Raw genomic sequence first — 26,571 nt, 5'->3', positions numbered from 1 at the left:
TGAACTAGGGATGGGAATTGATTATTTTATTGATTGATACCAACATCATTAAGGTAGACCTTATTTATCCCGCGGGGGAAATTCACTTTTAGCTTCACCCAGCTGATGGTCAAATGGTCATGTTGAGCACACGGGTGGGTGGGGGATTACAGCTGTCTTGTTAAGGGACACTTAAACACATAAGACTGGGCGAACCGGTGACCCCCCGATTCCCTGACGGCCTCTATACCAATTCAGCTACGGCCGTGCCATTAGCGATTCTGCTTATCAGTCCGATTTTCTATCGATTACCTTATTGATTCCTGATCAATTTTAAGTGAGGAAAGAGTAGGTCTAAACAGGTGTTCAACCGTGTTATTATCGCCGACTCTGAACACTGCAGAAACAATAGGGAAAAAAAGGCATGTCTGCCTAATAACATTTGAAGATATTCAAATAAATAACAAGGGTCCTTATCTTTTCCTTTTCCAGCAGAGCCGCAGACACAACGTCTTTGTTACGCAATGAGCACCTGTCAGAAAAACCTGCCGACATTTATAAAAAGCTGTTGATAAGCTCGAAGGCGTACGTACACTGTCAATCCTTGGAATGGACCATTCTGACTCTCTGGTTTTTGATTCCCACTCCTGTCCAAAACTAATATCAAAACATTCATTCCAAATGAGAATAATAAGCAACGTATATGAGCACAGTGTACAGTAGGATGCACTGAAAAACTATCTATCAAGGTTAACCCATTAAGACCTGGAACGCATCTGTGTCATTTTTAGATTTGAGCTAAAAAGCATTATTTTACACTTTGGCTATTCAAAAATAGCAGATATACAAGCTCATAGCGTGGCACCGAGTGCTGCGCTACGAGTTTGTAGATATGCTATTTTTTTTAAATCGAGAAAACTTTTGCAAATCTTTGAATATATATATTTTAAAGTGAAAAATGTGTAACTCAAATCTTTGCTTCTGGGGGTCCCTGGAACAAAATGTTTTGAGATGGGGGTCCGCGGCCAAATACATATCATTTTGGGGTCTTTGACATGAAAAAGTTTGAGAACCACTGATATAGAAACGTAGGTTTTTTTCCAAAAAGAAAAGATTTAGAAGACATTTTGAACATACTGGGTTACAGTTGACTGTACTTTTCATTCTCTCAGTGAGTGCAGACACAGTTGAGCCTGCTTTATACGTCGTCATAGTCGTGCATGCTGACAATAGCCGATCTACAAGCTCACATCTACACGGGCTCACGTGAAAATCCCGAAAGCGTTCGCGGCACACCCATCTGACCACTTAACAAGTGTTAAAGTGGGTGGTCACATAGGTGGGCCGGGTGCATTTTTAGAGCATGTTTATTTTAATGATCGATCAATCGATTTGTGTTCTTCCTTGGATCAATGGCACTAACATTTGTACATACATTCTTTGGCTATTCAAAAATCTTGAAAAACATTTTTTTTTCTTTTTTTTAAAGAATCACCTCAGGTCTTAATGGGTTAATGTTATATTATCAATCAGATCTTAGTGTTTTGCCAATTATTTGGGGGTCACGGCCCCCCAGTGGTTCCTGAATCGCTGTTGCAGATCAGCCGTTATCGAATCTGCTCTCGTCTGGATGCTTTCATACCTCATTGTTTTGTTGTTGTTGTTGTCCTGAGAGGGACCACACACACACAGGCTATGAGCTCTTTAACTACATAGCAGGCATACCATCACCATGCATCATTACTTTCTCATTTTCCATGTTGCCTGCAGTGCTTTCACACACACACACACACAGACACAACGGATGATTATGAAGTCCATCAACAGCGGGGTTGCGGTTTCGCTCAGTGGTCTCAGCGCTGCTGCCGCCTCTTGCGGTGCTGCCGGCGGCCCTGTTCCTGAAAGGGACCCGCGGGAGGGTCGGGCGTCACTAACCCGTCGGTCATCCTCTGGTAGACCAGGCTGGAGTCAGCCGCCACCGCGCACAACAGCATGGGAGGCCCTCTGTCCAGCACGTGCCGTATACTGCGGGTCGGAGAGACAAGGGGTTGCAGATGATGATAACGAGGAACATATTTTCTGGTCAAATGCTGATTGTGAGTTGAGAAAAATTAGTAGTAGACTGGGCAACATAAGTTAACGCTATATAACGTTGCTGTCGGGCAGAAACCTCCAATCTCCATATTCTAACTTTCTGTGTATTTTCGTAGATTAATGCCCAACTTGATCATACTACAGCGTCACACAAAAGTATCAAAAGTAGCAGATCCACAAGCTCGGAACGTGGCGCGAAGCAACACGTTTTGAGCTTGTAGGTCTGCTACTTTTAAATTTGAATCCTGAAAAGTAACAGTTTTGGACATATGAGGTTTCCACCCGACAGTGAAGATAAATATTTTGATAGGAGACCAGATATTGTCTGGATATTGTTAATATTGTGATATGGTATAAGTGTTGTCTTTTTCTGGGTCATAAAATGACATCACTTTACTGTAATCACTAAAGTGATGTCATTTTCTGATCTTAATACTTGGGGTGCCAGAGTTTTATTAAAAAAGTGTACGTTGAGTACCTGGATTTTTAACCATTTTTTAACCTTTTTCAAGTAGTCACAAAATATTTTCAGTGATCACCGTCCTCACGGTGATCCCCTCATTACACACATAGAGGTCTCGTACAATCGGGGGGAAAAAATTAAAAACATTCGGTAATCCGTTTAGTTGCAGCCAGTTGAAAATAGTCAAAAATACATTGTATAAAAAAAAAGTACACAGGAGCAGAGATACAGGCTTTTGAAGTCATAAGTTAACCCGGAAGTGGATTAAAGTCTAAATCTTCGAAAAATCATATCTCCTGGTGCTGTGAAGGAAAAAAAACGTATATACGGTTTTGGCACTCGACGTCAGTTTTTGAAAAGAAGTATATATACGGTTTTGGCACCCAATGTGTTAATATATGACTGTTGTAGCGGTTCTATTATTTGCCTTTGCCCACTTAGATAATATATTACTGATTTATTAATTCTCAATGTATTATTTTGAGAAAGCACCAATAATCATCCCCACAATATCAACATTGAGGTATTTTGTCAGAAATATTGTGATATTTGATTTTGTCCATATATTGTCAATACAAAATGTGCCTTTCTCACCTTCTGTGGCTCAGAGATTTGTGAACAGGCAGGGGCAGAACAGTTTGGATGGCAGATCCGTCCTTCTCCCGGCCTTCCAACAACACCACCTGGAGTTCAGGACATTTAACACCAGAGACATCCGTCCACAGACGCACTGCCATCAACACACGACACACACAGAACAGTATTTTTTGTTAATTTAACTCTGAAGAGTGTACACTTCAAACAGAACCAAATGGACCTGTTCTGTTTGTACACTCTACGGAGTACACTGGGAGTTTACTGTGCAGGGACAGAAAAAAATACGAGTGCCGCGCTATGAGCTTGCAGATCTGCTATTTTTGAAAAATCTTGAAAGCATTTTTTTTTCTCCAAAAACTGTTTTTTTTTTAAAGAATCGCCTCAGGTCTTAAATGTTTCAATAAATATTCCAATTCTCTCAAGAGTTTTTGAAAACAGCAGATCTAGATCAATGTATTTAGGGTAAAAGTGGTTTAAATGATGTTCATGCTATATCACTAATTCTGCTGTGGACCCCCTGCCCCCTGGAATGCCCCCAGGGACCCTGGGCCCTGAGTGTCCCCCGGACCCCTGCATTAAACTAATTAAAAGGTTATTATGTCCAACAACTCACCCTCAACCAGATCCATGTAAACAAGGAAAGCTGCATGAACCTGAGAAGAGTCCTCCACCTCTAGATCCATCATGTGCATGTACTGAGAGACACAAATATATGAATACATGATGCTTCATTATGAACTGTACATCAATCACTCATTCATGACACAATGTCACCACTTTTTGCACTGTAGCAGTGGTGGAAAGTAACTAGGTACATGTACTCAAGTACTGTACTTAAGTACAATTTTGAGGTAGTTATACTTTACTGGAGTATTTTCAACATCACAGAGGCAAATAGTGTACTTTTACTCCACTGCAATTTTTGGAAAACGTGTTACTTTGTAGATTTTGATTATTGTTACAAAACATACAGTAACCTAATTAACTATTTCGGCCATTTGAAAATAGCCGATATACAAGCTCACAATGTGTCACATTTTCTAAAGATTTGTATACATTTTAAACACTTGTGAAATGGGACATTCTGCAAAATGAGTACTTTCTACTTTTGGTACTTTAGGTACATTTTGATACTAATACTTTTGTACTTTTACTCACGTAAATGATGAATTCCTGACTTTTACTTGTAATAGAGTATTTCTACATTGCAGTATTATTGATACTTTTACTTAAGTAAAACATGTGAGTACTTTTCCCACCACTGACTGCACTTTACCATCGGGTGCTGTAACATCCAGTTAGGAGGTAAGGGCTTCTCGGCCACATCCACGTCTGCTTTAGCTGACATTTTGTTCACACTAAACATGAAATTAATCACATCAATATTTAATAAGAATCAGGCTAATGAGCTCCAACAGCACACCATGCTGTTGTTGTGGACATCAGTGTTGCCAGATAGTGCGAGAGAAATAGGCAACCAGGTCTAGGAAAACAAACCCAAAAGAAGCAACTGGCCACATGAGCACTTTTTTTTAAAAATCTTGATGACATTTTGAAAAATGCGGAATATTTTTTGAAACATTCATCCCACTCCCTGGCATAAAATATTTTCAGATGGGGGTCCGCAGACAAAAACAATACATGTTAATTTGGGGATCCTTGACTTGGAAATGTTTGAGAAACACTGGTTTAAACAACATTAGGATAAGACCAGATAAGCAACTACACTTTAGAAACATACAAGCCCCAAAAAACGCAACCCGCAACCACCAATATTTACCATCAACTTTACAGAAAAACAAGCCCAAAGACGCTTATAATAAGCCGACGTGGCAACACTGGTGGACATGTGTGCGGTTGCTTTCATTGGTTCGTCGGCGTGCGACATTATAAATGGTCCGGGTGGAAAATGTTACCGCCGTTGGTCCCGTTTTTGTCTACCGTTTGCTGTTCAGTGCTCACATCCGGTTTAAAACCCCTACCATATCCAGTCATTTCCACGCCCACATGGATGCATGAACACAGAGCCATTCCGTATCCGCTCTAACCCGGATCTGCAAACTGTAGAGTGAGATGATCCCAGTCCAGTAAAATGAATTACTAGGGAAAATAATGTCCATTCCAAGCTATCCAGTTATTAACTATCTTCTGTTACTGTTACATTGTTATGTTTTATTGCATTATTTTCAGTTCATTGATTCTTCTGTAAAGCACTTTGTAACACTGTTTTGAAAGGTGCAATTAACGCTTATTATTATTATTATTATTATTATTATTATTATTATTATTATTATTATTATTATTATTATTATTATTATTATTATTATTATTTCGCTCCATTTTGGGTGATTATGTCGCCAAGTGAACGGTATAATAATTTAAATGAACCCTAAAGGCACTGAAACATTAATGGCAAAATGAATTAATTGCACCCAAATAAACAAAAAACAATTAGCACAAATGTGCTTGATAAATTGGAATATGTGAGATATGGGGTCAGTTGATGCAGGGTGGGGTGTGGTTGGTTGGTTGGTTGGTTGGGAGGTACCACCTGTCCTGTCCACATCACAGCAGCCCACCTCCACATGCCACCTCCATGCTGGCACACACACATTCATGCTCTCTCTCTCTCTCTCTCTCTCTCTCTCTCTCTCTCTCTCTCTCTCTCTCTCTCTCTCTCTCCACTGCTCTGCTGTGTGTGAACAGAAATAAAATCAGCTTCTGTTGGAGAATAAACTATGCCTTTGGGATTTGTGGGACTGCGACTGCTTTCAGTCATTGTGACAGGGGGACTCCTGCTCCTCCTCCTCCTCCACCACACCTGCACAGAACATCTGCCCATCGATCCCCAGGAGGAGGAGGAGGGAGAAGCCAGATTGGAAGAATCCTCATCGCTGCTGAAGCCTAAAGTATTGATCAGCATCGTGGCTCGCAATGCAGAGCACAGCCTGCCATATCTCCTAGGATGTATTGACAGACTGGACTACCCCAAGGATCGCATGGCCGTCTGGTAATAAATACACTGTATGGATGATTGGTCCATTAAATACTTTGTAATGAATGCTAGCCCATGACACCTGGCTATTCCACAGGATCAGCAACGGTCTATAATATAATATAATATAATATAATATAATATAATATAATATAATATAATATAATATAATATAATATAATATAATATAATATAATATAATATAATATAATATAATATAATATATCTATCTAGTGTTAAGTTTACCATATTTCTATTTTAAGCAGTAGGCCTACAGTATGCAGCCTGATTTTGTTTGCATGCTGTTGCATGGTTGTGCCTTAGAAACTATATGGGTTATAACAAGTAAAATATTTACAGATAACATAGAAATCAGACAACATTGTTATTTTTTGTGCATCTGGCAAAATTATAATAATACTAGTAATAATGTTAAACTGCAATGTTACTCATTAACCTCTCTAACTAACCTCTCTCCTCATACAGTACAAAATGCTGAGTGTTCATTTTAAAACTCTCAGAGAGTCAAATGCACACTCAGGATTTTACTGTACCAGTGAGAAAAGTAAACAGTCCTTCTGGAGCAGAAAGAGAGAAAAAGAGATGGGGGGGGGGGGGGGGGGGTCTTGGGGGGTTGACAGTGCACTGTGAATGAGAATGATGATATCTATCAATGTTGCTCCATGTGTACCTTTAATACAGGAGTTCTCAAACTGGGGGGACTTTTTTTTCCAAAGTTGAAATAAAGCATATTGTTGCTGTCGGGCAGAAACCTCTTATCTCCATATTTAAACTTTTTGTGATTTTTCGTAAATTAATGCTCTACTTGATCATATCCTACAGCATCACACAAAAGCGTCAAAAGTAGCAGATCTGCAAGCTCAAAACGTGGCGCGAAGCGACGTGTTGTGAGCTTGTCGGTCTTCTACTTTTGCTACTTTTTATTTTGAATCCTGAAAGTAGCTGTTTTGTACATGTGAGGTTTCCACCCGACAGAGACGATATTGAAAAATAAAGCACACATCGGTTGCCTTGAATAGGAATATTTATTAGAAAATACAAGCATTACATACAACATTGTGATTAGTGCTGCTGATATTGTGTCTTATCAATGAAGTTTAAAAGCATGTCTGTACCCATTTGTAAATGGAAGCATACAGTATGAGTATGGCATCTATCGACTATCTGTTGAGAGAATTTAAAAAATAATAATAAAACAAAATCAAAGAAAATGCATTCACAGGAAATGCTTTTCAAAAATGAATAAAACAGACTTAACCACTTCAACCCCGGCATCCTTATTGTGGGGAAGGCTTTCGTAGAAAATAGCAGATCGACAAGCTCACAACACGTCGCACTGTGACGCGTTGTGAGCTTGTCGCTCTGCAATTTTCAGCGAAAGTCTTCCCCACAATAACAAAAAAACACAAAAGACACTAGTATAGACTAGAGCCCTGAGGGACTCCGGTCAACCATATGGGGTTTAAGTGGTTAATGGGAAGGATAAATGTATCACAATGGGTCGGGACCCTGATCCATAGTTTGAGAACCTCTGCTCTAATGTGTCCCCTCAGGGCAGCATGTGACCACAGTGTGGATAACAGCACAGCCATGCTTCAAGAGTGGCTCCGGGGAGTTCAGCACCTGTACCATTCTGTGGAGTGGAGACCCATGGAGCAACCAAGGTGAGCACACTGGACAACACAACTGGACAACACAACTCATTTTTTCTGAGTTAAATGAATATTTGGGCAAAGAGATTTGGTGTAGACGAAAAAGGCGTTCAAAGTACAGAGCCAACTCAGGTCCAGTTTTCTAGGTGTAGAGGGTTTAAGTGTTTATTTTTTACTGTGTCATATCCTTAATGTTGCCTACAATCCCTTTAAAATATCCAACATCATCATTGCCTCATACTGACACCAGAAAAGGCAGATAATCACAAAGATTAACTGAGTAACAGTCAGAGTGACATTTTCCTCTCCTCTTTGAGAACACTCTTTCATTAACAGTGATTAGAATCAATTACAGCTGAACGATTATTTCATTAAGTCTCTCTCTATCTCCCCTTCAGCTCCTATGCCGATGAACAAGGGCCGAAGCACTGGCCTGATTCTCGGTTCACCCATGTGATGACGTTAAAGCAGGCAGCCCTCAGAGCAGCCAGGAAACTCTGGGCTGACTACATACTGGTAACACACTGCAACTTTAATCCACTGCATGACACTGAGGTAGAATACACCATGAACTTAATGTCTGTTGAGAACAACCGTGTAGTTAGTAGTTTGTTTTCATGTCAAGGACAAACAAATGAATATGTTTTTGCCCGTGGACCCCCACCTGAAACTATTTTGTGTCAGGGAGTGGGACATACAAGATTATACAAAATGTATGTTGTTATAATGTTAACAAAATATTACATTCTTTTCCACAATTCTTTTGAAAATAGCCGATGTATATATAACAAACAAACATTGAGAAACAATAGCGGTTCTCAAAGTGGGGTCTGGGGACCCCCAGGGGTCCTTGAGGGGGTTCAAGAGAGTTCCCACCAAAATGTATCAATATAGCAGTTTTACCACTTTAACCCTATTGTATACTTTGGCTATTTTTCTTTTCTTTTCTTTGCTAAATGGAAAATGGACAATCCACGAAAAACGAACTGAATCATTGTAACCAAAATCCCCCCCCCCCCACCCCCTTCCTCTCTCTCTTTCTCTCTCTCTCTCCTTCTCTGTGTATCTCCCTTGTTCTCCAGTTTGTAGACAGTGATAACTTGCTGACAAATCGCTGGGTGCTGACAGACTTGATAGCAGAGAACCTGACTCTGGTGGCACCCATGTTGGAGTCCAGAGTTCTCTATTCCAACTTCTGGTGTGGCATGACCGCTCAGGTACTGTACACTCAAGGTGGTATAATTGAGATGTTTTTGTTAAAATAAGTGTTAAATAAGTCTATATTCCTATCGTAATCATTGCTATACAGGGACTTCTCTTTGGGCTAGTGGATAAGATGTTGGCTTTCCATGCGGGAGACCGGGGTTTGAATCCCGGCCGTTACAGTGGTAAACCCCTCCCACGGAATCTCAGTGGGAGGAGGTCATAAGGGGGGCAAGTGTAGACTCACAGCCTCAGCCTGATGATACTACCGTACAAGCCTAATATCTCGCCCGGGTTAAAGGGAATTCCCTTTAGTCTACTGCAGTGGTTCCCAAACGTTTTAGTTGGAGACCTAAAGGAGAATTTTATGTATCCCCGGGACCCAAACTAGTGAAAATAAGAAGTGAAAACAGCAGATCTACAAGCTATTTTCGCTTCTTCTTAAAAGTATATTTGTGGAATTTCTTTGTTTTATTTTATTAATGAAATTATTTTGGAAAATGTTTGAATTTGTTTTGAATGTATGACAAACTGTGAATAGACATATATATATCTTTTGAAAATCTTTTGAAATAACAATAATAATTTTTAAAAGAAACAAAAAAAGGGAGATAATTACTCACGACCCACAGATATCGGTCCGCGAGCCACAAATGGGTCCCGACCCACTGTTTGGGAAACAGTGGTCTAAGTGGATAAGATGTTGGCTTTCCACGTGGGAGACCCGAGTTTGAATTCCGGGTGTTACACTATAGAGTGTTTGTTCAGTATCAGCGGTCTCCCGATCTGTCCAGCTCTTTATTAGTAAACAGAAAATGCATTTTGAGGTCCGGATACCAAATTCATCCAATCAGGAGAGAGAACTTACTGTATGTAGTATACAGGATAAACTTGTGAAATTGGAACACAATTTTCAGAAATTTGGAAATGGAAAACTATGAAGAATAGAATAAAGCCTGCACACTCATGCTCCAGTATACTTTATTGTGATCATGAAGAACAGAATAGAATGGGAAACTATCAAATAAAAGGGTTCTCTCCTGATTGGATGAAATTGTTAACCCACCGTAAAATGTCATTTCTGTTTATTAAAGAGCTAGAGGGATGGGGAGAGCCCTGTTACTGAACAAACATTCTATAGCAATCATTACTATCAAATTATAGAGCTTTAACGTGTTAACACTTTTCTTATTGAAAAAATATTGCTTGCGGCCTGGACCGCTGGCATAGTGGTCCAGGCACCTAGGCTACAAAGTAGCCTGACAGTGTGTTGCGGGTTCGAGTCCTGATCTCGACTCTTCCCATTTCCTGTCAGACTACTACCCTATCAATAAAGGCATAAAAGCCACAAAAAGAAAATATATTAAAAAAAGAAAGAAAACATATCACTTACACTCCATTTAATATGTGAGCCTCACAGTAATGGCTCTGTTGACAAATCTTCCTGGATCTTCTCACCACCACATAGGGTTACTACAAACGCACCCCGGAGTACGTCCCCATCCGCAGGTGGCAGCGCCAGGGCTGCTTCGCCGTGCCCATGGTGCACTCCACCTTCCTACTGGACCTGCGGCGGAGCGCCAGCCGAGCCCTGGCCTTTCACCCTCCGCACCCCGACTACCCCTACCACCTGGACGACATCATGGCCTTCGCTTTCTCCGCACGGCAGGCAGGTCAGACCCAGTGTTCATTTTGATAGCAAATTTTGATTTAGTCATGTTTTAGTCATCTGAAAAGTTTTCGTTTTAGTCTAGTTTTAGTCGACTAAATATCATAAAATTTTAGTCGACTAAATCTACAGCTGATTTTGTCGACAAAAAATATTTTGGCAGGTCTTTATTTTGGCATGGCGTCGTAATGGTTACACTTACACTTAGACTTGGTTGCATGCTCAAAATAGCCGATCTACAAGCTCACAATGCGTCGCGGTGCGACAGGTTGTGTGCTTGTAGTTCAGCTATTTCTGGTGAGGAGATTTGGTGTAGAAGGAAACAAGAGCAGGTCAAGTACAGAGCCTACTCAGGCCCGTTTTACTAAGTATAGAGGGCTTAAGTGGATAATATTTAGGCATACTGAAATGATCTTGAGCATTATATTACTGAATTACAATGCATTTGAAAATACCAGAAGACACAGCCCTCAGAACACGCTCTTCTTCCGTTTACACACTGTTTATATGCGTTTATACCCTCCCTAGGACACATATAATTTCCATTGCATTTGATTCCATGAGAATGAACAAATGCCTTATCATGTCACTATGTCTTCAGGTATCAGCTGTTTCAATGAATTTATTGAACTTCTTCCATTTCAATGTTCTTGTCTTTCCTGTTGCCACTGCAGAAGTACAGATGCACGTGTGCAACAAGGTGCATTATGGGTATTTGCCACTGCCCCTCAAACCAGATCAGAGTCTGGAGGAGGAAGAGGAGAGTTTCACCCACACCCTGACAGAGGCACTGAGTAAGCACTTTATCTATTATATAAACCAATCATTCTCAACCCTTATATTTTTAAGGATCCCCAGGTTGATATGCATTAGGCTACGGACCCCCCTTTGATATGTCTTTTTTTTGGCAAATTGGCACCGGGTGAAAAAAAAGGGTTAAAAAAAAAAAAGTTGAAATAGGGATTTATGGTTTGTCATATGTTCCAATATTCAATGCCAACAACACAATTAAATAGTTAATTGCAATTGGTTGTATGACAATTAATTGTCAACAAAAATAATATGATTGTGACAGACCTACTCCCAAGAGGAAGAAACCATTTTTTTCCCGGTGACCCCATGACCCGTCCTCTAGCGCCACCATCAGCCCAGACTTAGATTTTCTGGAATAAGCGTATCTCCGGAACCCTTAACCCCTTGGCTTAAACCCTAGCTTCCCTATTCTAGCAGATCTACAAGCTCTGCTATCTAGCTATTTTTGGCAAAGATATTTAGGCCCTAGCCCTAGGGACTCCCATCGATTAAGTATAAGGTTTAAGGTCTTTGCAACACCAGGCACAACTGTTGATATAGTTGATGTTTCATTCATACAAGCCGATCCTTTTATTCAACACAAGATTTGCAGTACAGTGCTCATTTGTGAGAGGAAACAGCAAGAGTATAACTGAGGATTTTTACTCTTTGGCAGAGGTCTGAAATTTCAGATACTTTTCAGATTTTGTTTTTAAATTTTCGGAATTCAAAATGTCAACAATTTTAAATATAGCAAAAATAGCATCAACGTTGTGAGCTTGTAGATATCGCCATTCTTGAGGGTCCCCGGGTGACACCAGATCCTCTTTTGGGTCTCGAGCTGAACTTTGTGAACCCCCTGCACTGCTGAGTGCAGGATTCTTTCTGCGTCTTCCTGTCTGCGGGCTGTCCACGTGTACGCTCATATTTTTATATCCCCTTCCCATTGCTAAATGCTCTCATGCTTTTTTATGTGCTTCGCTGCTTCCTCTTTCTCTGCGGCCTGCGTCTCTGTACGAAGACATGTGGTTCTTTTCACTCTCACAGCCGTGAGAGAATTCTCACGTCTCTGTCAGCGCCTACGCCCTCTCTGTCTTTTGAAGTCAACCACAGTCGCTCCGTACGTGATAGAAATGCTCAAGGACTTTTTAAAGGCCTGATACCATGGCTGCAACTATCTATTTTTCCCCCCTCCAAATTGATTATTTTATTAACATTGATTTACAGCGAGAGAGACTAGCAGGCACTTCACAAACACACTTATTTCATGGAACACACTCATGTCTGGCAAAGAACATCGCAATTGATAAGACGACGGACATCCTTTTTTTGTAATGGTGGATATCAATGTACTTCTCACTGTATCAGAGTTGACGTGAGTTGATGTGATACAGGCTTGCCTTTTCTTTGCAGTCGACTACGCCATGGAGCCCTCTCGCTATATGCACCACAGACCCAAAGAGCCGGCAAAGATGGGATTTGATGAGGTACAGGAATTCTTTCAAAGAGCTGAATCAAGGGCCTCAAGCTAAGTTAAGAAGTGGCGATGAGGGGGAATTTGGAGTTTTGATTGGCAGGTAGCTGAACGGTTCAAAAACCCTCTTCTTTCTCCTCTCCGCTTCCAGATCTTTCTGATTAATTTGAAACGGCGGTGGGACCGCAGGGAGAGAATGCTGAGCAGCCTGGCTGTCCTGGGTATCCACATTACGCTGACAGAGGCCGTGGATGGCAAGTATGGCATGACAGACAAACCTATTCCATTTAACACTGTGTTTCTCAAACCTTTTCATGACAAGGACCCCCAAATTCATATTGTTGCTGTTTTGGCAGGAACTTCTTATCTCCATATTTTAACTTTTTGTGTATTTTAATACATTAACACCATACTTGATCATACTACAGCGTCACACAAAAGCATCAAAAGTAGCAGATCCACAAGCTCGACACGTGGCGCCAAGCGGCGCGTTTTGAAAATATCTTGTGCCAGGGAGGGACCCCCATACAAGACTTGTGTTGTTAAAATGTTTCATATTCATATTCTCTATTTTCAGATTTCTTTCAAGATCTTTTAGAAAATAGCACACAAGCTCACAATGCATCGCATCTCACCACATTGTGCACCTGTAGATGTGTATAGGGTTTAAAGTGGTTAACCAGATTTTTTTTGCCATATTCATTAATTTTGCTGGGGACCCCCTGAAACCCCCTCAAGGACACCAGGGGGTTCCCGCACACCCCACTTTGAGAACGACTGCCTTATCAGAGGGAGTGAAATATTTTCTTAGCCCATTAAGACCTGGAACGCATCTGTGTCATGTTTTGATTTGAGCTAAAAAGCATTATTTTACACTTTGGCTTTTCAAAAATAGCAGATATGATATATCTGCAAAAAAAATAATAATCCTGAGAATTTGTGCAAATCATATATTTTTTTCGTTTTGTTGTATGAGTTCTCTCTCCTGATTGGATAAAATTTGTATCCACCAACGTTATCTTGTAGATCGCAATTGAATGCCAGCCCGGTCTGTTGGTCAATGGAAGACAGAGTAGTTGTCTGTTCAAGTGACTGTTCATTCTAGCCAGCTATTATTCATAGCCTCAGGCATGGAGATCATTGCTGGGCACAACAATTGGCTGACTCAACAAGTTTATGACTAGAAAATTGACTTTTGTTCTTTGCAGAGCCTTGAACTCTTCCCAGCTGCAGGCGATGGGTATCGACATGCTGCCCGGATACAAAGACCCATATTCAGGCCGTGTCCTGACCAGAGGAGAGATTGGCTGCTTTCTCAGTCACTACAACATCTGGAAACAGGTGCAAACTGAACAGCTTTTCAATAAAGATCTATATCAAATCAAACATCATTTGAAACAAGCTCAAAAGAGGTTTTCTGCCTGACAGCAACATTATGTTTGATTTGCAATGTACTTCAACTGTCATAACTTCAACTTCTATGCAGCAAAACAGGGGATGTTAACTTTTTATGCTACCTTGTTAAAAAATCAATTGAGAGTGTGTGAGCCCAGGTAGTGGTGTGTGTCTCCCCCTAGGTGGTGAAGCAGGAACTGCAGCAGGTGCTGGTGCTGGAGGATGATGTGAGGTTTGAGCCCAGGTTCCGCAGCAGACTGGCAACCATCATGGACGACGCGCGGAGCGCACGGCTGGACTGGGACCTCATGTGAGATTTCTTTCCTATCTCTTCAGTGGTGTAGTCTAGTTTATTGCAGTGGGGATACAGTTGTGATTCCCTCCCAGACTTTATACACACAACCATGTCGTATATATACTTTCTTGGCTTGAAGAAAGTATATGCTGAATATCATCATTCTTTTACATTAAACAACATTTTAGATCTTTTGTCCATGCATTTTTGTTCATAAGACTGAAACCTCTTTTTAGCCGTGCTGCAAGTCTGGTCTGCATGGTTTTAGCCAGGCTTTAAGGCTCACTGTGTTGGTCCTCAAGGAAATCTCTTATACATTAATAGCTGCTTGCTCTTCACAAAAACTGAACCGCCTGAATAGTCATTAGACTTGTGGCTCACCGTGCCTTATGCCAGGTGTTGATGGCCAGAATGCTGACTGAGATCATGAAGCATTTCACCTTCAAATGAGACTGTTTCCCCAAGTTGTCAGGTCTCCCTCACACAGTTAAAACAAGTGTTTTGTGGCTGCCTTATGCCTTACGTGAGGCATAAGGCCATTTCAATTCATTCCCTATGGAAGTCACATGGTTTGATAAAACTGACTTGCCTCATGGCTCTATCGCTCTACCCCCCCTCCCCTAAGCCAAGTCAGTTTTATCAAACTCTTTCTATAACATTGTATTGGCATGTTTACTTTCTCTCTCTTTGTGTGACTCTCTCTCTCTCTCTCTCTCTCTCTCTCTCTCACACACACACACACACACACACACACACACACACACACACACACACACACACACACACACACACACACACACACACACACACACACACACACACACACACACACACACACACACAGTTATGTTGGGCGTAAGCGGCTGCAGGTGATGGTACCAGAGGTCCGGGTGGAGGGCATCAGTAACCTGGTGCACCCAGACTACTCCTACTGGACTCTGGGATACGCCCTGTCTCTGCAGGGAGCCCGCAGGCTCCTGGAAGCCCAGCCCCTGAGCAAGATGCTCCCTGTCGACGAGTTTCTGCCCATCATGTTCAACAAGCACCCCAAGTGAGTTCCTACATTATCACAACTGGCCTTCAAAACCTATGCCCAGATTGAGAAGAAACAAGGGATCAAGAAACAAATGTGTAATGTGTAATTTTATTTGCACATATTGGATAATCATTTCTATTAGATTAGGTCCACATCTAGCGTTGTTCGCCATTTCAGGGGTCCCAACGCTTTTTCCTCGGAGACCTCCCTTCTTACATCTGAGCTGACAATGGTTTTACTTTTTAAGACATGATGACCAACCAGTTATATAGGCCTACTTCTCGTACGACGTGAGCAAAAATAGCAGATCTACAAGCTCACACAACACCTAGTATCGCAACACGTTTTCTTTGGAAAACTTTTTCTGCATGACACGTTGGAATAATATCACATTGAGAACATACAGGCTGACAGTGGATGAATGCAAGTTATGATTGTGTGCAACATGTTATAAGTGTGCATGTGATCTTTGCCGCCACCCCCAAGGTGGGCCTGGACCCCAGGTTGGGACCCAATGCACTATTTCCTGACTTGATCACATTGTCAAACACCCTGTTCCCTCAGGGACGACTACACACATTCTTTCCAGCGGCGGAACCTGAAGGCGTTCTCCGTGGAACCTCTCCTGCTCTTCCCCACCCACTACACCGGCGAGCCGGGCTACTTCAGCGACACGGAGACCTCCACCATCTGGGACGACGATGCCGCGGTCACCGACTGGGACAGGGGCGGAGCCACGCGCCGCCGCAGCAAGCAGGACATCCAGGAGGAGGCGGAGCCCCAGGCCCGGCCCGTCACTCCTCGCTCCGCCCACCACGGGGATGTGCCCCGCCCCCTCCCTCTCCCCAGCAGTGGCAGCAGAGATGAACTCTTAACACTGTTGATGCAGAAACCTCTTATCTCCATAATTAGATATTTTTTGCCGTAAATTAACACTTGATCATACTACAGTGTCACACAAAAGTATCAAAAGTAGCAGATTTGCAAGCTTGACTATCTGCTACTTTTGCTATTTTGGAATTTGAATCCTGAAAAGTAACAGTTTTGGACATTTTTGGGTCACAGACCCATTTTTATCGGTCATGAGTGAATATCCCTTTGTTGTTTTACATGTCCTATAACCTTTATCAATAATTTGAAAAATCTTATATTTTCTGAAAAATATATTTAAAAAAATCTAAATTCCATAGTGAAAATAGCCAATCTACAAGTTCTCAACGCGTCAGGTGTTGTGAGCTTGTAGATTGACTATTTTCACTTAATAATTTATTAATTCATAGTGTATTACTATTTTTATATGTCTGGGTTCCAGAGAGACACCTGATGTATCTTCCCACATGTGCTGGTCCTAGGTATCATTTATACCATTGCACGGTCATTCCCAATAGGTGCAACAGTGAAAAAGACACGATTTAAAAGACACGATTTAACCAATGTAGAAAATAGCTGATCTACAAGATCTACATTCTAATTTCTTTTTTCAATGGGGAAATTGTCACCTACAATGACATGCCCCAAAAAATAGCGACACCAGGTTGAAAGTGGTTAATGAAGACAACAGAATGGTGTTATGCAATAAGAACATAAAACTTAACTTGAGCTGCACTCTAGGTGAGAACTCACTATCAACTGCTGTTGCGTATTCTGTCAAGGTGTGACACATTGTTGGCTGACCTCTGTAATGTAAATTAAATGAAACGCCATGGTATTATTGAATAAGGAAGGAGTAAGTGTCGTACCTGGAAAAAGAAAGAAAGGACAAAGTAATCACCTTGATTTTATGACGGTTTTATTTTTTAAAAAGCACTGGTTTTCTTATCAAGCAAACAATGGAACCATTTAATATTTGTAGCGTTCCATATCACAAAATAATGAGTTATGAAAGGAATAATTAAACCACACAAATGATAAGTTGTAATAAATTAATCTGCGTAACAAAAAAAGGACATGTTGCTTGTACTTCGGTGACGCACAGGAAAGTGATATTCCAGCGCTCAACTCTTAAGACGCCTGAGAAAGATAAATATTTAAAACAGCACATTGCAGCAAGTATTAAATTAGTTCCACAGTTCCTCCTACTGACATTAACCAAAGCTCTGATAAGAGGATTCAAAACAAATCCATTATTATTAATGTAAAAATTAGGCATCAATTTAAAAACATTTCTTCTGTACAATGTGCATATCTGAATTAGTGTGGTGAGGGTTGATCGTTTTGTTTCCAAGAATCTGGCAGTGCAGAAAAAAATGAAATTTTGGATAATGCCTTTTCAGCTCAAGCTAGAATTCATGGTACATAAACATTTTTATTTGGACTGACATCTTTTTTAAACCTAGGTCCGAAGTGGACAGACAACCCACAGGTGTCGTCACACTACATTTAGTTTGAGTCCTCAGTGTCTTGAACCCTTAAAACAGTGAGCCATTGTAAAAGAGATGACACGTGTTGCTAATGAGTCTACCACTTGGCAAAACCCCCACGCCGGGCTTTGATTTAGTTTTTTAGAGGGGCTGTTACCACAGAATTCATCCAGTGGAGAGGCATTTGCATCAGCCTCTGTATCCTCAACGACCCCCCCATCCAAGACACGGGGGGTGGGGGGGGGGGGGGTCAGATGTGCCGCTCCACAGGTGGCCAATGGAGCAGCATGTAAATGAGGCCGTGGGTCTATGAAACATGCCAGACACAGACAAATAGTACACAACAGCACACAGTCAAGAAAAAAGGCTGGACTAAAAAGTGTAGATCTAGCTAAAAAGAAGGGAAAAAAAGAACGTACAACACAGAAAGAATTCTCAAATCCAAGGCTCAATGGCTTTAGAAAGTTTTCTAAAGGAAGGGGCTGGATGGATGTTCTATGGACACCACTGCAGCTCTGACAGCTTACAGAGGGAAGACGATATTCCACAAAATGGATGAGGTAAAGTATTATTGTGTGAGTTTGTGTGTGATACTATAGCGTTGACAGGAAAAGTATCTGAGTGAGGAAACACTTCCTTCAGCAAAATGAGATCCAAGGAAGGAAATGTGTTCCTTTTTGCAGTTATACAGTCAATGAGTTTGTTCCAGGTAGCTGCCAGCAGCTATCAACAATTATTATCAACAGATCCAACCTTTAGGAAAATCAAATGTGTGTACATGTACAATGTGCACATTAAAATCCTCAGTGTCAATAACTCCAAAGTGTACAAATGGAACCAAATGGACCCATGGCACTAGGGATTTTAGTGTGTGTACAAATTGCAAAGCATTGCATTTCATTACAGTGAGTATACATCCCATCTAATGTACAGCGATTCAACGAAATAAGAAAAAACAAAACAAAAACCTACTATCTGTTGGTCTGAGATACAAAAGAGGAAGACGTTAGCATGACGCCATTCAATCTTAATGTGGAAGAAACAATTTGTACAGATCTAGGAAAGCACCAAATGAAAGGTTCCACTTTTGAGTAAACAAAAAGGGTATAGTGACACACAATCAACTACAGTGACAATGTAGAGATTGGCCTGAGTGACTAAACACAAGAAATAAAAGAAAATCAACTCCAAATTAAATACACAACCAAATCCTTTTACCACGCATTCTAAAGCATTTATACAAAGGCAGTTTTTTTTTGACTAACCATTGGTTAATGAGATAGACATTATCAAAATTCCACAGTGCTTGCTTGCAGAAGCAGAGTAACATCGCAAGCTATCACACTTATTTAACCACATTTCTTTTAAAACAACACCTATAGGAAAAAGTGCCATATTGCATATGAGTATTTGTAGCGTGCCCACGACGGGGGCACGCAGCTGTGGAAATGATTAAGCTGTAAACATGGTTTAAAGTAGGTATGACATTAGGTTAAGGCTTTGAGTTAAGCCCGATTTATACTTTGTCATACGATGGTGCCACAAGCCGAAAAATAGCTCACGGCACGTCGTATGACGGAGTATAAATTAAGCATTACCTGAAGTATTGATCACTGAGATAAAGATTAACGTATCCATTAATTGGACAAACAGTGAAAAAAAAGAAGCTTCTTCTCTCCATATAACCAGGTCTAGATGTTAGATGTATCTAATCTGAACAGACTGCTCACACAGTAAAATACTCTGAGTTAATGTAACTCTGGGAGTGTACAAGTGGACCTGTAAGTATTTTTGCTGTGAAATAACTGGAATTCTTAAGGCTTGCTTGATTCAGTTCCAACTTGCTTTGTTTTTAGTAGAACATGGATACCTGGATATAGTTGATTCTTTAATTTCTACATTTTTAACATTAATTCGCAAAACTTCACGCCATGAGGCCAATTTGTATGTGATAACAGTCTCTTTTTGTGTGCGCGCAATATGGCATTTTCTATTCTAAACTGGACCAGAAAATGCTAAAATTACTATGCGAAACGCTATAAACTTGTCATAAATTCAGTGCCAAATACTGTGACACCTCAAATATGATGCACTGAAAGCAGCAGAGTATGCATATGAAATATGTTTTACTAGTTTTGAGCCTGTCCATATGCATATGAATCTTTTCCATATGCATGGAAGGCTAAATCAAGCTCACCTCATGTCACCACTCAAATATTTGAGACCATTGCGTACAAGTTTTCGCCCAGTTCCGTTTCTAGCATAACGTAAACACATACGTACATACATACATACACACTGACACTCACTAGCAATGCCACCCTATCAAGCATATACTGTCACCCCCAATATAAGGACTACAATTCATCACATGTATTAACTTCTGCTGCTAGTAGCATTTCAAGGTATTTCTACAGTAAAAGCTTAAAGCTTATATACATTTGCATCAGTATTAGACATAATACAACCACGTATTATGTGTCACCATTTCATGGATGATAAAATGATCTAGACTCGAGGATGGTGTGCAAACTGCTCGTCTATAATAGAAGTTTGATCCACCTTTAAGCAATATGTCAAGCGTGACCTGCATAAATCAATGAGTTAAATATGAAATAAAGTAGCAAAACATAGCCTAGATACTAAAAAAAACAAATGGAGTTTGCATCCTCTAAAACTTATTATGGAATCAACAAAGCTGCTAAAAAAAGCTTCTAGTCATTCTCCGCCTCACTATCTAACATCAAGCACAAGAACCTCTTATGAAAAATAACCACAAGAAGGGGGAGAAAAGAAAACATTTGGCTGATGCATGTGCAGTTTACAGAAATAATGACAATCCCTGCAAGTTTGTGTTTACAGTTATAGTTCTGAGAAAAGAGCCTGTATGGAGTAACATGTCCACGGCCACTTCATTCAACCATATGGATGGATGGAGATGAAACGACATGCCTCCAACAAGCTCCCACGTATTTCCTTCTGTGTGTGTGTGTGTGTGGTTATGCACATACAAATGCATAACCCCCCCCCCCCCGCCCCCCCCCAGTGATACTAAGTCCTAGCCAGTGGATATGATTGTAGCTGGTTACCTTGAACCCACACCACGCCCGACCCATAATGTGCTCCTACTGACCCCCAAAACACAAGCCCCGCCCCCTACTGGCGCATCATGGTCGGGCTGGAGGCGTTGCCGTGGTGCCCGAGGGCGGGGGAGGTGCTGGCAGACTTGTTGCGTCCCAGCATGGAGGGCTGGAAGTCGGGGTGGCGCCGGGCGTGCTTGATCAGGTGGTCGCTGCGCATGAAGCGCTTGTCGCACAGCGGGCACAGGAAGCGCTTCTCGCCCGTGTGGGTGCGGGTGTGGCGGGCGAGCTCGTCGGAACGGGCGAACTTCTTCTCGCAGTCGGGCCAGGTGCATGGGAAGGGCCTCTCGCCTGGAACAACAGAAGAGAAGAGAGGCGTTAAAAATGACTGCAATGCAACTACGCTATAATCAAAAGTCAAGAAGAACAGCTTTTCTTAAGTGTTCACAGGGTGCAACTCCTTGGGACAGACATGTGTCTGGTGACAATAACTAATTAGATTTACAGCATTCCTACTTTGTCTCATGGGTAATAAAGACAGTGAAGGCATTTCAATGATTTGTCCATGAGGGAACTATGTGGGGATGATGCATATTATGGCAGCCATCTTGAATGAGTCTTCATTGACATGCCATTCCCATTTCTACAACAACAAAAAAATAGTCATAACCTAATAATAATCTTAACTTAATAATGATTTGATGACACAAGCACACACTTCTGGCTGCAGCATGACACTTCCTTTGAGAAATTGGTGCACAGAATTGTTTGTAGTCATTGCCAAAAAAAAAAAGAAAAAGAAAAAAAGATCAAGAAATCAAGCTCATCTGGGCTGCAGGTGTTAAGAATCTGTATCAGCTTGTGGTTTGAGTACTTTCACATCCAAATGGAGGACAGAAATAAGACTGCTGGCAGAGGCAGAGCTAGCGTGTCCTTAAGTCGCCTCAGAAGGTGGCTGTGGTGGGGGAGGTGTTCACAGACAGACTCTGGATGATGCAAGCAGAATATTACACCAAATTATTATATCATTAAGCGTAAAGATAGTTCTCATCTTAATCCGACAGTGAAAACTGAAAACCACAGGACACGCACGCTGTGCGCTTAAGGCTGTGTGTTGTTGTAACAGTATAATAAAGCCAGGCCACAGCCTGCCATACTACCAGCCTAGTGGGCGTTCCCTTGGTTTCTTTAATACCCCTGTGATACCCAGTCAGACTGCTTTGCTGCTCTTAATCCCCTCCTGTAATGGCCAGTGTTGCCATGTCTGCTCATTATAAGCGACTTTAGGCTTGTTTTTTTTGGGCTCTTCTAAAGTGTAGTTGCTTATTTATTTATTTTTATTTAAACCAGTGGATCTCAAAAAGTTATGGACTACAGCTAATTTGAGCTAATTTGTCCCAAACCCTCATCTGAAAATGTTTTGTAACGGGAAGCCTGGTACCTGATTTGTGGTGTTAGAATGTTTAAAAGATATTCCAAATATTGCACATTTTATTTCATGATTTTTTTAATAGCTGATCTACAAGCTCAAACGTTGTGAGCTTGTAGATCGGCTATTTTCAAATATATGTATATAGGTTTAAAGGGCGCATGTAGCCTAGTCGCTTCTTTTGGGCTCGTTTGTATTGACCCGTTTGCTTGTTTCCCTCGCAAACCTGGCAACACTGATCCCCTGCTGTAATGGCCTGGACCAGTACCACCATGAGGTGGCTATGTACAGGGTCATCACATCACAAAACATATTTTCATAATACACAAGTAATTCACTCGATAATAAAACGTTCAACTCAGAAACACAACTTTGTATATTAGCGGATCTGGTTGATAGAGGCCGATATTGGCCAGTGGTGGAAAGTAACTAAATACATTTACTCAAGTACTGTACTTAAGTACAATTTTGAGGTACTTTTACTTTACTGGAGTATTTCCAAATGTCGATACTTTTACTTCTATTCCACTACATCTCAGAGACAAATATTGCACTTTTACACTTAATTATTTGAAGATTTTAGTTACTAGTTACTTTGTAAAACATACATTAACCACTTTAGCCATGTCTATTTTCAAAGGATGTTTATACATTTGGAAACATGTGAAATGGGATATTGTGCATTGTGAGTACTTTTAGTACTTAAGTATATTTTGACGCCAATACTTTTGCACCTTTAAATCAAGTACATTTTTAATACCGGACTTTGTAACAGAGTGAGAGTATGTCTACATGGTGGTATTGATACTTTTACTCAAGTAAAAACTTTTTCCACCACTGATATTGGCTGGCTTTCAATAACCGTCTAGCTCTGGTAGGGGGGCGGGGGGGTCTAGCCTCTAAATAAAAGTACGTCCCCGTCGACGGAAACGGAGCTTCTAGGTCTTGTGTTGACTTCATATGCAAATGCAGTGTGTGGATGTAGATGTTCGTCACCAGTCCTTCACGTCCAGCCCCGTTTCTTTTGTTCCTTCAGTTCTTTGTCAGGAGGAGAGTTTTTCTCTTTGTTGGAGCAGAGCACCAGTTATTGTACCAACTCGCGGGTAAAAACGCGATCAACCCACCCACACACACACATCTATTGTTAGGAAATAGGAATACTTTTTTTTAGTGGGATATCTGTATTGTTTTTCTTTGTTTTTTGTCATGGCTTTTTGTCTCCAGTTTTGTCAATGTCTTAAAGAAAAAGCTAAATAAAATATAAATCATAAAATAAAAATATACTTTTGTAATGGATTTTAAACGCAAAAGAGTAAAACTGTCAACAGTGGGTTCAGTTAATGGCACAAAGTTTTAAGTTCTGTGAAAACTTCCCAACCAAAAAGGAGCTGTTGCTTTTTTCTTCTCCTCCTCCATGAAAATCGATACTAAAACAAAGTGAACACTAAAACGTCAAACTCAATCTGCTCGGCCCTCCATCACATGATGGGGGTCGTCGTTTAATACAGAGACTGGACGATCGTCAAGCCACGGCGACAACAACGTGTCGCATCGGCTAGGGGGGGATACATACATACGTCCTTTGTCGGCAAGCGACGCCGTCTTGTGTGACGGGAGTAGCTGTAGTCAGTGGTGGAAAAAGTACTAAAATGTTTTTACTTGAGTAAAAGTATCAATATTGCAATGTAGGAATAAATATGTAAAAGTCCGGAATTCTAAATTTACTCGAGTAAAAGTACAAAAGTATTGGTATCAAAATGTACTTAAAAGTACCACAAGTATAAAGTACTAATGCAGAATGTCCGATTTCACAAGTTATCAAAATGTATACAAATCTTTTGAAAATAGACAAAGTTTAAATAGGGCTGAAGTGAGTAATGTGGGTAATAATAATACAAATCTACAAAGTAACTAGTAACTAAAGTGTTCAAATAAAATGGTGTAAAATGTACAATATTTTCCTCTGAGATGTAGTGGGGTAGGAGTATAAAGCACTGAAAATTGGAGATGCTCCAGTAGGCCTAAAGTAAAATTACCTCAAGATTGTACTCAAGTACAGTACTTGAGTAAATGTACTTAGTTACTTTACGCAACTGAGTAGCTGTAACACAAAACGAAGGCGTCAATGCATTCACCTGTGTGGGTCCTGATGTGCGCCTTCAGGTGGGACGACTTGCCGTAAACTCGGTCGCAGCCGTCGAAAGTGCACTGGTGTCGCTTGACCGGGGACCGGGGGGGCCCCCCTGCGGCCCCCCACTGCGGGGGGACCGGCGTTGCGGAGGGGGTCATGGTCGGCGTGGAGGTCGAGTCGGACAGCGTGGTGTTGTAGCCGCTCTCCCCGCCGCACGAGGACGAGTTGCTGCTCTCCGAGTAGGCCGACATGGGCCGGAACTTGCTGCTGCCGTGGAGGTCGGTGAGGATCCCGGCCACCGTCAGCATGTTGGTCCCCCCTTCCTCCTCCTCCATGATCATGGTCCTCCTCAGCAGCGTCTCCCGCACCTCCCTGTCCTCGTTCGACCCCATCGGGTCCCCCCCCCCGGCGGGCTCCTCCACCAGGAGGACGAGGCCCGGCCCAGGCTGCGTGCTGCTAGCGGGCCTCTGGGTGGGGGCCAGCGGGGTGGGTCTGTGCAGGACGGGGCCGCTGGAGATCGACACCAGACACTCCGCGGCGAAATAGTCGGAATATGCGGCGAACGACATGTTTTTTCTTTGTGACCTGGATTCTTCCGTTTGCGTTGACTGTTGTTGAGGGTTTTCTAATCTCGGGTTAAAAAATAAAAAAGAAAGAAAGAAAGGGGGTGGGAAAAAAAATCCGCCTTGTTTTGAGTCTCGAGGAGGGGCTTTACGTTATAGTCCCGATTCAGACCTCGTTTTTAGATCAAACTCGACGATGATCCGACCCCCTTTAGTCCCCTCTCCTTCTTCACCGGCACAAAGTCATGAAAAGACCCAATTATTAGAACAAAACTCCACGGCAAAAAGTACTTATCAAAATAAAAAAGAACGTGCCGATGGATCCGGGTCCCACATGCGCGTGTGTGTGTGTGGACTAGAGCTTCTTCTTTTTCACATCGTCCGGACGACGGTTCAGTTCATTGTGTCTGATGTGAAAAGCCGGTCAAACCCCTACGCCCCCCCGGTGCAACACGCACGACTGACGTTGCGGGATGGGGGCGTGGACCTCAAGGGCGGGTTTACGCCCACCCCCTGTAAACACGCACGGACAGTGGGTGGCTGTTGGAAGGAGTACTATTTTACCCAAGTAAAAGTAGCAATATATCACCCACAAGCACAATGCAGAAATACTCTGTTACAAAAGCTGTGTATTGAAAATGTACTCGAGTAAAAGTACTTGAGTAAATTACATTTAAAAAAGTGAATAGCTGAAGGATAAACCATACCTTATGTTATGGATTATGGGTATCGGATGTTTTGTAATATTAACAAAATGTACAAAGTAGGCTAACTTGTTTCTAAAAATTACAAATAATTGTAGTGGAGTAAAAAATATGTTCCTTTCTCAGATGCAGCTAGTGGAGTAGAAGACTAAAGTAACCTATTGAAAAATTGAAATAAAATGCAGACAGTAGTACTTGAGTAAATGTACCCCGTTACTTTCCACCACTGCGCACGCACGACATAAGCAAGCGCACACGACTGACGTTGCGGGCTGGGCGTGGTGGACCCCAGGGGCGGGGCGGGTCGTGCATGGTGGAAAGTCGGTCGGTAGGCATAGCAGCCAGGCAGCATGGGTTCAGTGTTGCCATGTCCGCTTTTTATAAGCGTCTTTGGGCTTGTTTCTAAAGTGTAGTTGCTTATTTGGGCTTACTTCCAAAAGTTTTTAAATTATAATTTTAACCATTGATCCTCAAACATTTTCATGTAATGGACCCCCAAAGTAATGTATGTAGCCTATGTATTCCTAACCCTCCATCTGAAAATGTTTTGTGTCAGGGAGCCCTGTACCATATTTGTGTTGTTAGAATGTTTAAAAAAAAATCCGAGCAGATGTATGTGAGCTTGTAGCTCGGCTATTT

The 26,571-nt window shown here is 41.5% G+C and overlaps 3 protein-coding genes across 3 annotated transcripts; 1 reads left to right on the top strand and 2 right to left on the bottom strand.

Annotated features, from left to right (window-relative positions):
- Nucleotides 1-339: 339 nt before the first annotated feature.
- On the bottom strand, nt 340-4,555 carry tsen15 (TSEN15 tRNA splicing endonuclease subunit). Its single transcript, XM_084058772.1, has 4 exons — nt 4,410-4,555; nt 3,747-3,828; nt 3,131-3,266; nt 340-2,004 (listed from the first exon to the last, which is right to left on the bottom strand). The coding sequence occupies exons 1-4, from the start codon at nt 4,497-4,499 to the stop codon at nt 1,833-1,835; spliced, it is 480 nt and encodes a 159-aa protein (XP_083914898.1). The 5' UTR covers nt 4,500-4,555; the 3' UTR covers nt 340-1,832.
- Nucleotides 4,556-6,117: 1,562 nt separating this feature from the next.
- Nucleotides 6,118-16,593, top strand: LOC311044974 (procollagen galactosyltransferase 2-like; the record flags this gene model as incomplete). The annotated part of the gene is made up of 12 exons (XM_084056782.1): nt 6,118-6,143; nt 7,703-7,813; nt 8,200-8,317; nt 8,884-9,018; nt 10,473-10,677; nt 11,348-11,467; nt 12,879-12,952; nt 13,091-13,197; nt 14,148-14,280; nt 14,517-14,644; nt 15,474-15,680; nt 16,230-16,593. Exons 1-12 carry the CDS (start codon nt 6,133-6,135, stop codon nt 16,591-16,593), a joined length of 1,713 nt encoding a protein of 570 aa, XP_083912908.1. The 5' UTR covers nt 6,118-6,132.
- An 848-nt stretch (nt 16,594-17,441) lies between these two features.
- Nucleotides 17,442-25,717, bottom strand: LOC311045897 (Krueppel-like factor 9). Its single transcript, XM_084057968.1, has 2 exons — nt 24,670-25,717; nt 17,442-21,456 (listed from the first exon to the last, which is right to left on the bottom strand). The coding sequence occupies exons 1-2, from the start codon at nt 25,232-25,234 to the stop codon at nt 21,182-21,184; spliced, it is 840 nt and encodes a 279-aa protein (XP_083914094.1). The 5' UTR covers nt 25,235-25,717; the 3' UTR covers nt 17,442-21,181.
- Nucleotides 25,718-26,571: the final 854 nt, after the last annotated feature.

The sequence above is a fragment of the Gymnoscopelus microlampas genome, assembly GCF_963454915.1.
Source record: "Gymnoscopelus microlampas genome assembly, chromosome: 5".
Classification (NCBI taxonomy): Eukaryota; Metazoa; Chordata; class Actinopteri; order Myctophiformes; family Myctophidae; genus Gymnoscopelus; species Gymnoscopelus microlampas.
Note: the sequence above shows the minus strand (reverse complement) of the source record. Positions and strands in the feature narration are given on the sequence as shown.